Raw genomic sequence first — 16,357 nt, forward strand, 5'->3', positions numbered from 1 at the left:
CCTCCCAAAGTGCTGGGATTACAGGCTTGAGCCACCGTGCCCGGCCTGTTTTTTTTTTTTTGAGACAGAGTCTCACTCTGTTGCCCAGGCTGGAGTGCAGTGGTGTGATCTCGGCTCACTGCAACCTCTGCTTCCCAGGTTCAACCAATCCTTCTGCCTCAGCCTCCTAGGTAGCTGGGATTACAGGCACACACCACCACTTCCAGCTAATTTTTGTATATTTAGTAGAGACAGGGATTTCACCACGTTGGTCAGGCTGGCCTCGAACTCCTGACCTTGTAATCTGCCTGCCTCGGCCTCCCAAAGTGCTGGGATTACAGGCATGCGCCTCTGCGCCTGGCCTCTTACATTTAAAAGAAAGTAAAACTTGCATTTGACCCCACTTCAAACTCCTTTAGTAAGAAATAGATGTCTTAGTCTGTTTGGGCTGCTATACCAGAGTACCATATGCTGGTGGCTCATAAACAACAAACACTTATTTCTCACATTTCTAGAGGGTGGGAAGTTTGACATCAAGGCACCGGCAGATGCAGTGTCTGGTGAGGACCCACTCCCTCATTCATGAACAGCCATCTTTCCACTGTGTCCTCACATGGCTGAAGGGGTAAAGGGGCTCTCTGAGGTCTGTTTTATAAAGACACTAATCCCATGCATGAGGGCTCCACCCTCATGACCTAGTTACCTCCCAAAGGTCCTACTTCTTTATCTGACAATTATCAAGGATGGTGAAGTCCTAAGAGTTTCAACATATGAATTTGGGTGGGACATAAACATTTAGTCTGTAGCACTAGGGAAGTGGAATTTTGCTTATTATCAGGCTGGGCATGGTGGCTCACATCTGGAATCCCAGCACTTTGGGAGGCCAAGGTAGGCAGATCACTTGAACCCAGGAGTTCCAGACCAGCCTAGGCAACGTGGCAAAATCCCATCTCTACAAAAAATACAAATTAGCCCTGGTGGTGGTGCATGCCTGTGGTCCCAGCTACTCGGGAGGCTGAGGTGGGAGGATCACCTGAGCCTGACACGTCAAGGCTGTAGTGAGCTGTGATCTCACCACTGCTCTCTAGCCTGGGCAAAAAAAAAATTTTTTTAATGTGTGTATATATATATATATATATATATATATACACACACACACACACACACACACACACACACTCACATATATATATACACACACTCACATGTGTGTATATATATACACACACATATGTAGTGTCTTTATACTTATTTAGTATAAGAGATTTGGAACAACTTTGACAAAATTAAATATCTTACATTGCTTATTATATGTCTAGTAAACAGAAATTCAACAAAGGGCTATAGGACCTATAATAACAGACTGATTAAGAGAGTGAAGAGTTCTTCAGCACTGAAAGAAAGAAAAGCATTGGCCGGGTGCAGTGGCTCATGCCTGTAATCCCAGCACTTTGGGAGGCCAAGGCAGGTGGATCACCTGAGGTCAGGAGTTCGAGACCAGCCTGGCCAACATAGTGAAACCCTGTCTCTACTAAAAATACAAAAATCAGCTGGGCGTGGTGGCGCACACCTGTAGTCCCAGACTCGGGAAGCTGAGGCAGGAGAATCACTTGAACCCAAGAGGCGGAGGTTGCAGTGAGCTGAGATTGCGCCATAGAACTCCAGCCTGGGCAACAAGAGGGAAACTCGGTCAAAAAAAAGAAAGAAGGAAGGATGGAAGGAAGGACGGAAGGACGGAAGGACGGAAGGAAGGAAGGAAGGAAGGAAGGAAGGAGGGAAGGAAGGAGAGCATTATCTGGTGAGTGTTAACTACTCAACATCTCTAACAGGAATGTGGATAAGCATCTTCTCAAGGAATTACGGATTTATACTATTTCAATACTATTTTTATCAAGAAAATGTGTATGAATAGTATTAAATATGTATTTTGAGTTGTTGCTAAGTAAAGCAAAACCGATTTTTTGGACCATTATTATCATATATTCTGTCTCTAGAGCAACTCAGATTCTCAAGAGAATGGACTAATCACCAAATGGCACAAACCGCTAGTAGAATTCCTCTAGATAAGTAACTGAACACCACATTTTCTTCAGTTAGATAAATGTCTGGTGTTATGTTTCTATAACTTATGTAAATTGCAACCATAGACCTACCAATTACCCTATTTAAACTTGGCTGGTTCCCCAAAGATTTCTTAGGAAAAAACTTAAAACAATTAATTGCCTATCTTTTCAGAGCCACTGGGCCAGGGGGGAGGGGGAGGGGAGGGTACTGAAACTTGAACTCGTATTTTTTGTAAAGCTGTATTTTTGAGAATCTCTTTTAACTAGGAATGTTTTCCATTAAATGAAAAAATAATTAGAAAAAAATATTTTTTTCACTTGGGAGTATTACGGGGAAGGCATTTAAAGCCAAACCATTATGGAAAAGAATCTGGAATATTTAATGTTGCTAAGTCACTGGACTTTAGGTTTAATGTTCTTTTTGAAGAGGGTTAATATTAATTAACTCTAATACAAATCATTAAAATATAAAAATCAGGAAAAGAGCCAGGGGTGGTAGCTCACGCCCGTAATTCCAGCACTTTGGGAGGCCAAGGCGGGTGGGATCATCTGAGGTCAGGAGTTCGAGACCAGCCTGACCAACACAGAGAAACCCCTGTCTCTACTAAAAATACAAAATTAGCCAGGCGTGGTGGCGCATGCCTGTAATCCTAGTTACTCTGGGGGCTGAGGCAGGAGAATCGCTTGAACCCAGGAGGTGGAGGTTGCAGGGAGCTGAGATGGCACCATTGCACTCCAGATTGGGCAACAGGAGCGAAACTTGATCTCAAAACAAACATACAAACAAGTCAGGAAAAGACACAGCTAGCACTTTTGCTACTCACATATTCACATCATGGCTGGATATAGACATGCATAAGGTGTAGGGTCCAATGCCAATTGCTGGTGCTTTAATTGACTCAGGCCATATCCCATTGTAATATTTGCATTATCTTGCTATTATTGTATTGGTCAAATTTAGAATTTTTTCTTTTCTTTTTTTGGTGGGGGCAGGTGGAGAGAAAACAGGAAATGATTTATTCAGTTCTTTCTACACAATTAACATAAATTTAAGCACTACTTGCCTGTCAACTTCCTGTATTATATACTTGAGAAAGAATTTTCCCCAAGTTATTAGTGGAACACTATATCAACTTCCTTAAAAAAAAAAAAAAAAAGTTTTAGGCTGGGCGTGGTGGTTCACACCTGTAAGTAAGCCCAGCACTTTGGGTGGCCGAGGTGGGAGGATCACTTGAGGCTAGGAGTTCAAGTTTGCAGTGAGTTATGATCATGCCAGCCTGGGCTACAGAGCAAGATTCTGTCTCAAAAAAGTTAAATAAATAAAAAAATTAAAATAAATAAAAAACCAGTTTTAAATCTTTTGATAATTCATAAATGTCAGCACATTACCCGTCAGACATGAAAAAACAAAGTTTCATTGATATAATTCATGCACCACACAATTCACTGACTTAAAGCATACAATTCAATTGTCTTTAAGATAATCACAGAATTATGCAACTATCACTACAATTAATTTTAGAACATTTTCATCACCTTAAAAAGAGCCTATACCCTTTAGCTTTCATCCCCAAATTCCCTCATTACCCTAGCCATAGGAAACCACTGATCTAATTTCTGTCTGTATTGATTTCCCTGTTCTGGACATTTCCTATAAACTGAATCATACCATATACAGCATTTTGTGACTGACTTCTTTTTCTTAGCACAATGATTTCAAGGTTCATCCATGTTGCAGGATGTATCAGTTCTTCATTCCTTTTTATGGACAAATAATATTTCATTGTATGAATATAAGATATTTTGTTTATCTCTTCATATGTTGATGGACTTTTGCTAATTACTCTTAAAATCAGCATTTTGTAGCACCAACCATATAGCAGAAGGTCATGTCAAAATTTTTTTTATTACCAGGCTTTTATGGACTGGGAGAAAATGTCCAAAATTAAGTCTGAATACCTTTCTGGTACTACGAAGCACCAAATAATAAAAACAATAACCTGAATCACGTGATTTAAAAGGGAAGCAGCTCTCAATTTAGTTATTGGTCAGCCAAAGAAATTGGATGACTTGATTACTTCTGTCTGCCCAGAAGTCATCTACAAATCTGTAGGAGCTATGAGAAATGAGTGAAGAAACTTGTGTTTTTAAGGGAGTTGGTGGGAATATTCCTATTCACTCAGGAAAATAAAAGGACAAAACAAGGGAGAGAAATGATACATAGATGAATGATGAAAGTGCCCAGTGGTATAACTTTGTAATTTTTCTTGATTTCCATTGAGAGTCTTGATTAACAAAGTAGCCATCCCAGAGGCCTACAAGCAAGTAGAATTGGGGTAGTGGTAAGGGTTTGCAATTAAGTTTAGGAGGCAAATCTGAGTTCTGTTCCATCACCTGTTGGTGATGTTTCCTTGAGCAAGGCGGTTAAGTTACCATTTCCTCATCTGACAAATGTAACAATGTTTTTCTGACAATGCTGGGAGGATTAAATGAGGCAATGGGTATGGAATCATCAGAAAACAAATAGGGTCAGGATGGATCTACTTGTTTACAGCTATAACCAGGAAGCCAGGCTTAGGGCCTGGTAGCAGATTGAGAGAATAAGTGAAGCATTTGGTAAATTGCAAGGTGTTATTCACATGTTCTCTCTGTATTGTTACTTCTTTTCCTCCAATTTATTCACTGTCTTCCAAATTGAGTGCTGAGATGGATTATCTTGAAACTATGAAGTTCCAGACAACTTTCTTTTGGCCTCTTTTATCATAAAAACATAGAATCGAAGACACTTTTAATTTGAAAAAATTTTTTTTCACACATTCCACCTACATTTGTACTTGTGTAGTGTACCACTTCCTGTTGAGCATTCTTTTTTCTCTTTGTGTAACCTGGATTGTTGGCACCAGCCTCCTTCTTACTTACAGAACTCCACCAACCACAACGTGAAGTTAGTATAAATCTAGGTCTTTGTTCAGATGACAATGGCAGTAGTGTAAATGACTCTATGACTACGTCTATACTGGCCAGTCAGCTGATAGAAGACAACAATCACTTCAAATTGTCAAATCCTATCGATTTCAACTAGTCTTGAATTTGGCAAATTGAAGTTCATCTATCTTCTCAAATGCAGTAAAAAACACCTGGAACTTGTATAAATCATGTAACAGGCATTTGAACAGATGCACTCTAATTTATATTTTGGATAAATACAGATTTCCATATAATGGATTCAGTGTGCTTAAAGCAAGATATACCAGTAAACATTTAATGGGGATAAATCCAAATCACATTATGTGAGACATCAATTTTCCTGCCAGAGAATATCAGATAGTCACTTTATCCTCAGGAGTGAAAAACATATTTATTTATTTAGTTTTTGAGACAGAGTCTAGCTTTGTCGTCCAGGCTGGAGTGCAGTGGCGTGATCTCAGCTCACTGCAAGCTCCGCCTGTCGGGTTCACGTCATTCTCCTGCTTCAGCCTCCCAAGTAGCTGGGACTACAGGTGCCTGCCACCACGCCAGGCTTTTTTTTTTTTTTTTGTACTTTTAGTAGAGACGGGGTTTCACCCCCGGATCTCCTGACCTCGTGATCCAAAGTGCTGAGATTACAGGCATGAGCCACAGAGCCCAGCCCAAAAACATATTTAGTAAATACCTACTGTGTTCCAGGCACTATGGTGAGCCCTGGGGATACCACGGTAAGCAAAACCCAGACATTGACCCTCAGTCCATGGAATGGCACAGAGTCTAGTGAGAGAGACAGATTTAATTAAATAGTCCCACAAATGAGGGAGTAATTACAAATTGAGGAAATTGGGAGGTAAATGGTCTGAGTCAAAAGGAGCAAAATTCTGTAAGAGCATTCAATGGGGAACCCGACCTAGAAAGGGGGTAGATTATGAAGGAAGTTCACACAAGGAAGTGAAGCTTCAGCCAGAGGAAGTGCAGGAGCTTACTGGAACTGGAGAAGAGGGTGGCACGGGGAAAAATAACATCCCATACAGGGCAAATATCATGTGCCGAGGTCGATTGCATGGCCAGGGATTTGGCAAGCGTGCCAGACATAGGAAGCACCAACGAGGAGCTTAGGGAAGTGAAGTGCAAGATGGAAAGGCAGGTAAAGGTCAGAATCAGTAAGGCTCCATGGCCCACATGAAGAATTCTTATCTTTGTCCCTGGAATAATGAGAATCCACAAAAAGTTTTGTTTTTGTTTGTTTAATGGAAGAATAACATCATACAATAAAATGCAACTCTAAGCATGCAGTTCAATGAATACTTATATGTGTATGCCCCGTCTGTATAACTACCACCCAGATCAAAATACAAAGCGTTTCCATCATTCCAGAAAGTTCCTTCATGTCCCCTTTGAGTCAATTACCTACCACCCCCACCCCTACCCCCACAAGGGAACCACAATTCTTTTATTACCATAGATTATTTTTGTCTGTCCTTGAACATCATGTAAATGGAATCATACAGTACGTCTTTTATTTAACATTATGTCCATGAGATTAATCCATGGCATTGCATGTAATAAAGTCTTAGAAGGATTTCACTCAGAAATGAAACAAAACTTAAGTGACAGCTCTTGACTTCTGGGTTTAGCTGAGGTTTGTGGTTACCAGAGTCAGCTGTGTTGGTGAGAGGACACTTGCTTCTTGTTCGTTGCTAACTATATTCTTATTTTCAATTGAATTTCTCCCTTTTGCTGCTTGTCCTCATTGCATGGAAGTTTTTCTTCCAGTCACTAACCATGAATCAACTTCAACACAGTTTCTTGCCAAACTAAGAGGGTCTGTCTCAGGCTTCCCTAGGACACACCCAAGAAATATTTGCTCAATGAGTAACCAGACAAGCCCTTTGGGGAAAGAGGATGACTCCTTGGAAGTCATCGATATATGGAAGGAATGACAATTTCACATTTTTTAATGCATCTGAACAGATAATGGAGTTGTAACCTTGTAATATTTTCTTCATCCATAAAATGAATCAAACTAATTAATCTCTAAGATCCTTAAAGTTCTATGAATTAGATGCTAGTGGTACTTTTTTGTTGACTGGACTTTATTATCTTTACTACTGTCTTTTAATGGAACTGTTAAAAAACAAAAAGCCTCCTAGCTGTGTGACCTACAAGGCTCAAGATATATGTGAGCATCAAAAATCACATCTTTTGGCCAAGCACGGTGGCTTATACCTGTAATTCTAGCACTTTGGGATGCTGAGGCAGGAGGATTGCTTGAGCCTAGGAGTTCAAGACCAGTCTGGGCAACATAGGAAGACCCCAATATCTACAAAAACTAAGAAAATTAGCCAGGTGTGGTGGTACATACCTATAGTCCCAGCTCGTTGGAGGCTGTGGCAGGAGGACCAATGGAGCCCACGAGGTCAAGGCTGGAGTGAGCCATGACATGACAGAGTGAGACCCTGTCTCACACACACAAAAAAGAATATAGATATATATATGTATTTTTTTAACCTGTCTTTTACATGAAAAGTATAAAAGGATATAGAGGGAAAAGTCTCTCCCATCTCTACCTTCTAGTCCCTGTTCCCTTTCCATAGGCAAACAATATTGCTAGCTACTTATGTAGCCTTCCACTAAAGTTTTATGCAAATAGATGTAAATATTTGTATATATTTAACTGTATTTTCCATTTTTTGATATAAATACTAACACATTATTCATCCTGTCCTGCACCTTGGTTTTTTTTTTTGTTTTTTTTTTTTTTAGATGGAGTCTTGCTCTGTCACCCAGATTGGCGTGCAGAGGTTTGATCTTGGCTCACTGCCATCTCTGCCTCCTGGGTACAAGCAATTCTCCTGCCTCAGCCTCCCGAGTAGCTGGGATTACAGGCGTGCGCCACCATGCCTGGCTAATTTTTGTATTTTTAGTAGAGATGGGGTTTCACTATGTTGGCCAGGCTGGTCTTGAACTCCTGACCTTGTGATCCACCTGCCTTGGCCTCCCAAAGTGCTGGGATTACAGGTGTAACAGGTGTAAGCCACTGCACCTGGCCACTTTTTTTTTTTTTTTTAAAAAAACACTAGTACCTTATGAGCTTCTTTATTAGAAAAATGGGAATAATGTGAGTACTTACCTGATAGCATTGTTGTGAAAATCAAATGAGTTAAAATATACAAAGCACTGGCCCGGTGCGGTGACTCACGCCTGTAATCTCAGCACTTTGGGAGGCTGAGGCGAGCAGATCACCTGAGGTCAGGAGTTCGAGACCAGCCTGGCCATCATGGTGAAACCCTGTCTTTACTAACAATACAAAAATTAGCTGGGCCTGGTGGCATGTGCCTGTAATCCCAGCTACTCGGGAGCCCGAGGCAGGAGAATTGCTTGAACCTGGGAGGTGGAGGTTGTAGTGAGCCGAGATTGTGCCACTGCACTCCAGCCTAGGTGACAGAGCAAGACCTCTCTCAAAAAAACAAGAAAAAAAAACCCAAAAAAAAAAAAAAAAAAAAGAAAAAGAAAATGCCAAATGCCAGGCATATTGTAACCTCTGTATTAGTTTTCTATTACTGCATAACAACTTACCACAAACCTAGTGGCTCAGAACAAAACTGTATTAGCTCGCAGTTTCTGCAGGTCAGAAGTCCAGGCATGGCTTAGCTGGGATCTGTGCTCAGAGTCTCACAAGGTTGAAATCATGCAGCTGGACTGCATTCTCACCTGGAGACTCAACTACAAAACGGTTTGCTCCCAAATTCCTTCAAGTTGTTGGCAGCTATAAAACTCACGGCAGCTTGTTTGTTCAAACTCAGCAACAGGAGAGAGTTTCTGCTGCTTGGAGTCTCTGACCTCAAGGAATGCCTAGTCCTCTCCACCACCTTGAGATATAATTCATATATTATAAAATTCATCTTTTTAAAGTATATAGTTTAGCCAGATGTGGTGACTTACACATGTAATCCCAGCACTTTGAGAGGCCGAGGTGGGTGGATCACGTGAGGTCAGGAGTTCGAGACTAGCCTGGCCAACATGGCAAAACTTCATCTCTACCAAAAATGCAAAAATTAGCTGGGTGTGGTGCCAGGCGCCTGTAATCCAAGCTACTTGTGAGGCTGAGGCAGTAGAATCACTTGAACCCAGGAGGCAGAGGTTGCAGTTAGCCAAGATGGCACCACTGCATTCCAGTCTGGGTGACACAGTGAGACTCCATCTCAAATAAATAAAGTATATAGTTCAGTGGTTTTAAATATATCCACAAAGTTGTGAAATTACCACCACTATCCAATTCTAGAATATTTTCATCACCCCAAAAAGAAACCCTGTACTCATTAGCAGTCAGTCCCCATTCCCCATTCTTTCTGATCCCTGGTAACCACCAATCATTTTTCTGTTTCTATGGAATTTCCTATTTTGAACTTCCACATTAACAGAATCTATAACATACTGCTTTTGTGTCTGGCTTATTTCACTTAGCATAATGTTTTCAAGGTTCATTCATGTTGTAGCATGCATCAGTGCCTCATTCCTTTTTATGGCTGTATTCCACTGTATGGACATACCCTATTGATAGGTAAGTTATTTCCAATCCTTTGCTATTATAAACAACACTGTAAAGAATATCCTTGAATACATATTTAGAATGTGAATGAGTACATCTGTACCATATACATTTCTAGAAGTAGAATTGCTAGGTAAAAAGGTTATACATCAGTAATATTGATAGTTACTGCTGAGTTATGCCATTTATATCCTGTCCTTTAAAGTACTGTTTGAGGAAGGGAGATGAAATGGCATAGCGGAAAATGCACTGAGTTTTGGACTTTGTTTCAAGATAAGTTTAATATATTGTGGTTATTAAGGGCATGGGGCTTTGGAGGCACACTGCCTGTGTTAGAATCTTGGTTTTGCCACTTACACTCTAAATGACATTAATTAACTGCTCTGCCTGTTTTTTTCATCTATAAATGGAAATAACATTAGTACCTTCTCTGGGGATTGATGAGACTACACCTGTAACACTCTTAGAACAGTGTCTGGGCCGGGCACAGTGGCTTATGCCTGTAATCCCAGCACTTTGGGAGGCCGAAGCGGGTGGATCACCTGAGGTCGGCAGTTTGAGACCAGCCTGACCATCATGGTCAGAGAAACCCTGTCTCTACTAAAAATAGAAAAATTAACTGGGCATGGTGGTGGGTGCCTGTAATCCCAGCTACTTGGGAGGCTGAGGCAGGAGAATTACTTGAACCCGGGAGGCGGAGGTTGCGGTGAGCAGAGATCATGCCATTGCACTCCAGCCTAGACAACAAGAGTGAAACTCCATCTCAAAAACAAAACAAAACAAAAAAACAGTGTCTGACACACAGAAAGTACTCAATAAATGTTAACTCTTCTTACTAGCTTGCTACATGATCTTGGGTGATTGTCTTTTCCTATTTTTATTTTTTTACATTTCTGAAACAGAGTCTCACTCTGTCACCCAGGCTGGAGTGCAGTGGCACAATCTTGGCTCACTGCAACTTCCACCTCCCAGGTTCAAGTGATTCTCCTGCCTTAGCCTCCTGAGTACCTGGGATTATAGGCATGTACCACCATGCCCAGCTAATTCTTTATTTATTTTTTTGAGATGGAGTCTAGCTCTGTTGCCTAGGCTAGAGTGCAGTGGCACAATCTCAGCTCACTGCAACCTCTGCCTTTCGAGTTTAAGCGATTCTCCTGCCTCAGCCTCCTGAGTAGCTGGGATTACAGGTACCCGCCCCCATGCCCAGCTAATTTTTATATTTTTAGTAGAGACGGGGTTTCACTGTGTTGGCCAGGCTGGTCTCGAACTCCTGACCTCATGATCTGCCTGCCTCGGCCTCTCAAAGTGCTGGGATTACAAGCGTGAGCCACTGCCCCCGGCCTTAACTTTTGTATTTTTAGTAGAGACAGGGTTTTACTATGGTGGCCAGGCTGGTCTCAAACTCCTGACCTCAAGTCCACCTGCCTCGGCCTCCCAAAGTGCTAGGATTATTATTATTGTTTTTAAAAACAGAGACAGAGTCTCACCATGTTGTGAAGGCTGGTCTTGAACTCCTAGGCTTAAGTGATCCTCCAGCCTTGACTCCCAAAGTGCTGGGATGACAGGTGTCAGTCACCACACCCAGCCAAATTTCACTAAACTTTTTTTTTTTTTTAAATAAATGTTGATTTAGAATGGGAAGCAATTTTTATCTTCACAAAATTTAAGATTCAACCTCTGTGGAGGGCTAATGATTCTGTCTAGCCTTAGTTTTAGGAACTCTTTACTAACAACCTGTGGTACTTTATGCATAGCCTAGGAGCTTCCAAGTAGAGTTGCTTTTTCTTGAGTGGATGAGTGGTGGCATTAGTATGCAATTAGTTGTTTTGTTTGTTTGTTTTAATAGAGACAGGGTCTCACTGTATCGCCCGGGCTGGTCTTGAACTCCTGGGCTCAAGTGATTCTCTTGCTTCTACCTCCCAAAGTGGGATTTTGACGTGAGCCACACCTGGCTGCAATTAGTTCTTAGTTTTGAATCTGATAAAAATGAGCTTTTAGGTATACCTTCAATGAATCAACAAAAAAGTGAGTTACCAATTTGGGACTGCAATATGAATTTCTGATCTTCTGTACTCTTTTTTAAAACAAGTAAAGCGCCTCCCCCAATTAAAAAAAAATTACTTAAAATAATGTAGCATTTTTCCCTCAACCTAGACCTCAGTTTTTCATTTAAACATATTTTAAAATGTGTGTGTATGTTTTGAGACAAAGTCTCAGCCCAGGGTGGAGTGCAATGGTGCCAATTCAGGTCAGTGCAACCTCCGCCTCCCGGCTTCAAGTGATTATCATGCCTCAGCCTCCCGAGTAGCTGGGATTACAGGCATGTGCTACCATGCCCGGCTAATTTTTGTATTTTTAGTAGAGATGGGGTTTCACTGTTGGTCAGACTGATCTGGAACCCCTGACCTCAGGTGATCCGCCCGCCTCGGCCTCCCAAAGTGCTGGGATTACAGGCATGAGCCACTGCGCCTGGCCTAAAATGTGTTTTTAAACTATTTACTAATAATGGATTTACACTCTCTTTCGTATGATTTACTAAATTGATTCCAATAGGTTGGCAATCCATGATTAATTTTTTTTTTTAATATCAGCTGTTAAACAGTGGTCATATTTATTAGAGAACAAAGGAATCCAACTTTCGTGTTGCCCTTGGGAATGCTCTTTAAACCTGAGGCTTTATTATGATGATAATTTGGTCTGTAAACTCCTTGGGAGGTAGTTTGGGATTAGAGATCTGGGTCTCAAACCTGATCCTGCTGCTTGGCGACCCTCAGCAAAATATCAGCCCTCTGTTGCTTCGTGCATAAAATGAAAAAAAGCGCACAGCTGCTGTGAAAATTAGGTCTTAGAGAAGCAGTCAGTGCAGCGCTTAAGTACTTGGAGAGTTAAATAGACCTGGTTTCAAATCTTGGTTTTGTTACCATAATTTGTCCCATGTCTTGCAACGCTTATTTTAAATTGTGCAAAACAGGATCTCCCTATCTGTTGCTGTGAGAATTAAATGGAGATAATGCACGTAAATCACTTGTCCAGTCAGTGTCTAGCACATAGAAAGCACTCCTCGGTAAATATTGGCTGTACTCACGATAACCCATGATAGTTTATACTGACAAGGTAGAAATTACTATGTAAACGGCTCTTCACTATGAAGTTATTCCCTTTATGGGACAGCGACCACCTGCTGTATATTTTTTAATGTAACCGCAAGTTTATTTTTTCTTTAATATACATTTACTATAGGAACACGTGGAGGGGGGGTGCGACCAAAGAAAAATGGTAAAAGTTAACAGCCTCCTCCTCTCAAACTCCCCAGAACCAAATCCTGTTAACACTAGGTTGTTAAGTCCCATCAGAGGATCTCAGGTTAAAGTGCTTGCTGGCGCTGTGACACTGGGTCACACCCTTTGAGATAAAAGAGAAGGCCGGGTGTGAGTCAACTATCATAAAAATACAAGATCCGGTGAGAACAGCAGGTCGCAGAGGCCGGACGCTTTTACGCTATTATCGCGTAGCCCATTCTCTCATCTCCTCTCCAGGTCTTTGTATACATGCAAATAGTTCACAAAGCCGAGATCGTCCCGCATCCATGCGCTGAAGCCCGTTTGGGCCGAGATAACTCGTACGCTGAGGAAAGGTCTTGCCCACAAATGGGCCACCCCTGCGCTCCGTAGACAAGGCCAAACCCGTCTCCCTCGCCTGCAGCGCGGCGGGGGATCCCCGGGAACCCGAGGATCGCCAGCGCGGCATCGCCAGGAACCCGAGAATCGCCAGGGGCCCACTCATTCCGCAGGCCACGGCTGCGGCGTCGAGGCCCTCGCCGGGCGTGGCAGTCGCCCCTTTTGGCGGGCTCGGGCGCCTCGAAACTCCGCCCCCCGGAGCGGTATATCCGCACTCGCGGAGGCGGGTGCCGCACTCCTATTGGTAGAGTGGCCCGCGGTGGCCCCGCCCCCTCCCGGCCCCGACGCGCACACGTTGAGTGGCGGGGGAAGGCAGAAGAACTGCCCGAGCGAGGAGCGGCTCCAAGGGCCGGGCAGCACAGTTGGGGTGTCCGCTTCAGGGCTCCCAAGAGGCTGCGGAGTCGGAGTGCAGCCTGAGACCACGGGGGGAAGGGGGTGGGTGGGCTGAGAGCAGTTCGGCGGCGAGGTTGGCCCGCCGCCCCTTCCCCCCACACCCGTCGACCTTGTGGGCAGAAGCTTCCCAGAGCTCCTTACGCCGGCGCGATGGCGACTGCTGTGGAGACGGAGGCCTCTCAGCCGACGGATGCGAGCTGTGAAAGTGGCGGCGGCGGAGACGACGAGATGAAGCAGGCGCTTCCGGAGCTTGAGTCCTCCCCACAAAATGGCGGCGGCGGCGGCGGCCTCAACATCGCCGAGCCCGGCGGCGGCGCTGGGCCTGAGGAGACCGCGGGGGCCGAGGCCGCCCAGAGCTTCAGCCACGAGCAGCCTCAGGACTCCTCTGAGGCGGGCGCGGCCGCCCTGCTCAGAGGCCCCGAAGAGCCCGAAAGGCCTCTTAGGAGGAGTTTTCAGATCCCCAGGAAGAGCAGAGAAAAGAAAGGTGGTGCCTCTCCTTCTTCTCAACCCCCTATCTCTCTCCCCTCCATCTTTTCATTAGAACCTTTCTATCTCCTCTTCCCACACCCATCTGAGATACGTAAACACGCATGCAGCGCCGGCCGCCTCTCCCCTCACCGCCACGGCCGCCCAGCTGCCGCGCTTGGTGCGAGAGAAAGCGGTGGAACCACGCTCCCCTGCTGCCCCTCCCCGCGGAAGTTGGAAGTAGCTCAGGTTTGAAGCTTGTCCGTAAGGCTGCAGCTCCCGGAGAGGAAAGATGGTGCTCGGCGCCCCTCCCTCCCAGCCCCCGAAGGAAGCTGTTGTGTCCTCCTAAGGATGCTTCTGAGAAGTCTCGCTATGGAAATAGCCCGTGGCCATGGATTCTGGGGCTTTCTCCAAGGCCATTGCCAATGTTCTGAGGACCGCGAGTGCTTCTCCCCGTGGAAATTCTTCAGCTCTGTGTGTCTACTTGAAATGTGCTTGATGTCAGCGTCCTCCCTTATTTAGAAATCTCTATTAGTAGATGTGATCCATGCACACTGCTATTTTCCATCACACTTCATTTCCATTTAGATTTTCCCCCTTGTTTTTGAAGCGTTAAATAGGTCTCTCTGTCTTTAAATTTGAATTTAGTATTTTTTTTTTATATTTGAAAAGAATGGCAAGGTAGGTTCTTGGCGCAGTAATTTCCCAATGGAAAAAGATTAATGAGAAGTTACCTTGTCCTCAAGAGTCACCAAGTTGGTCTTCTAGATGGTAGAACTTCAGATTAAAAAAATCCAGACTTAGTTTTTGGAACCCATATGGAAACAGTTACATTAATTACTTGTGCCTTTAAAAAATTTTAATGCCATATTGTTAATATGGAGTCAGAATTCCTAATGGAGATAAAAATTAGTATTGTTTTTTGTTACTGGGGTATAATTTTTTAACTATCCAGTAAATTTTGGATATTCTGGATTTAGACAACTTCCTTTTTGCCCTACTCTGTGGTTAGGTTTTTATTATTTACTTTGGAAAATAATAGGATTTGTTTTTTTCCCGTATGGAAAGCTTTTCCATTTATTTGATTATAGAATCTTGGCTGTAACGTTACACTGACTTTCCATAAGCATCACCAGTTCCATTTGCACTACTGGAATTGTTTGAGCCTTTTATTGGAAAAGTACAAATAAAGTTCATTTCTGTTTGGATGGCAAAGCCAAGAAAATACTTGGTGTGAGAAACCATGTTGACAAAGATGAAGTTAACCTTTGGAAGTTAGCATGAGGAATGTTTCTAGAAATATCTTTTGAGTTAATGTAGTTTAGGGTTCAGAAAGATACTTTTAAAGGTCAAGACTGTCAGTTCTTTTGGTGTATTTAGTTAAGATTTGAGATGTATGATTATAGTCTATTATGAGAAAAGTTCCCAGTGTAATCAGTTGGTAGAGAATAGGTTGGAAGTACGTTCAAATGGGCTCTGGTTATGAGGTAGGAGGTGGAACTATTTTTTTCTTCACAGCTTGAGAAAAGTCGGTTGGAGTCTATTTTTTTAAGGTTTAAGTGCCTAAGAATATGGACAAACCACGATATATTTTTTTTTACTGTTAGGACCAGAAAATTGGCCTAGAAACTCTTAAAATTTAGTTTGAAATGTGGGAAGGCAGTAGGAACTGGAAAGGCACTGTTTGTATGTTTTTTAAATAAATAAAACCCAGAGATTGTTGTAAAATAGACTGCAGTTGAACACACTAAAAGTAGAAATAATTGAGGGATTAGGAAATATAAACCTTGCTGTTGTCCCCCATAGTCTTGTACCTCTTGGGTAAAACTTGTATTTTCCATTGTTACTTGAGAGACAAAAGTTGTGAGGAAAATGTATCGCAGTGGGCTTTTTCATGATTAGTGAAAATGAGCAATTTTTAACTTGTGTAATTATTTATACCCTGAACACCAGCTGTTCAAATAGTAAAATAGCTAAAATAGCGATTTAAATAGAACTTTAAAAAATTAAATAAGCAGCTATTTTACCACCGTGAATTTTATCTTGTTCAAGCTGAGAGAAGTTAGTAGTTGGTGATAGAATTCAATACATAAATTCAACTTTACTTAATAAAATATTCATCATAAACAGTACAGGTGCTGCTAGTTTTACTCTTCATACTCTTCATCCCAACGCCATCTCTTGGAAGGCTCTAAAGGTAAAGATATCACTTTGTATAGGATTTGGCTAGGTATTACTAGTTGTGGTCATCTGAGTCTTTT

At 42.5% G+C, this 16,357-nt stretch overlaps 1 protein-coding gene across 7 annotated transcripts in view; it reads left to right on the forward strand.

Moving 5' to 3' along the window:
• The first annotated feature begins 13,524 nt into the window (after positions 1–13,524).
• The window catches only part of TASOR (transcription activation suppressor), a 65,913-nt gene continuing 63,080 nt past the window's right edge, over positions 13,525–16,357 (forward strand). For 4 of the 7 annotated variants that reach the window (XM_023201085.2, XM_023201102.2, XM_023201099.2 and 1 more), the window contains exon 1: positions 13,553–14,115. In XM_023201085.2, the coding sequence (XP_023056853.1) occupies positions 13,782–14,115 (334 nt within the window). In that variant the 5' untranslated portion in view covers positions 13,553–13,781. Of the gene's footprint in view, positions 14,116–16,357 lie in introns of all 7 variants that reach the window. The other 3 variants (XM_023201106.3, XM_026446969.1, XM_026446970.1) reach the window with 1 other exon arrangement.

The sequence above is a fragment of the Piliocolobus tephrosceles genome, chromosome 2 (assembly GCF_002776525.5).
Source record: "Piliocolobus tephrosceles isolate RC106 chromosome 2, ASM277652v3, whole genome shotgun sequence".
NCBI classification, from domain to species: domain Eukaryota; kingdom Metazoa; phylum Chordata; class Mammalia; order Primates; family Cercopithecidae; genus Piliocolobus; species Piliocolobus tephrosceles.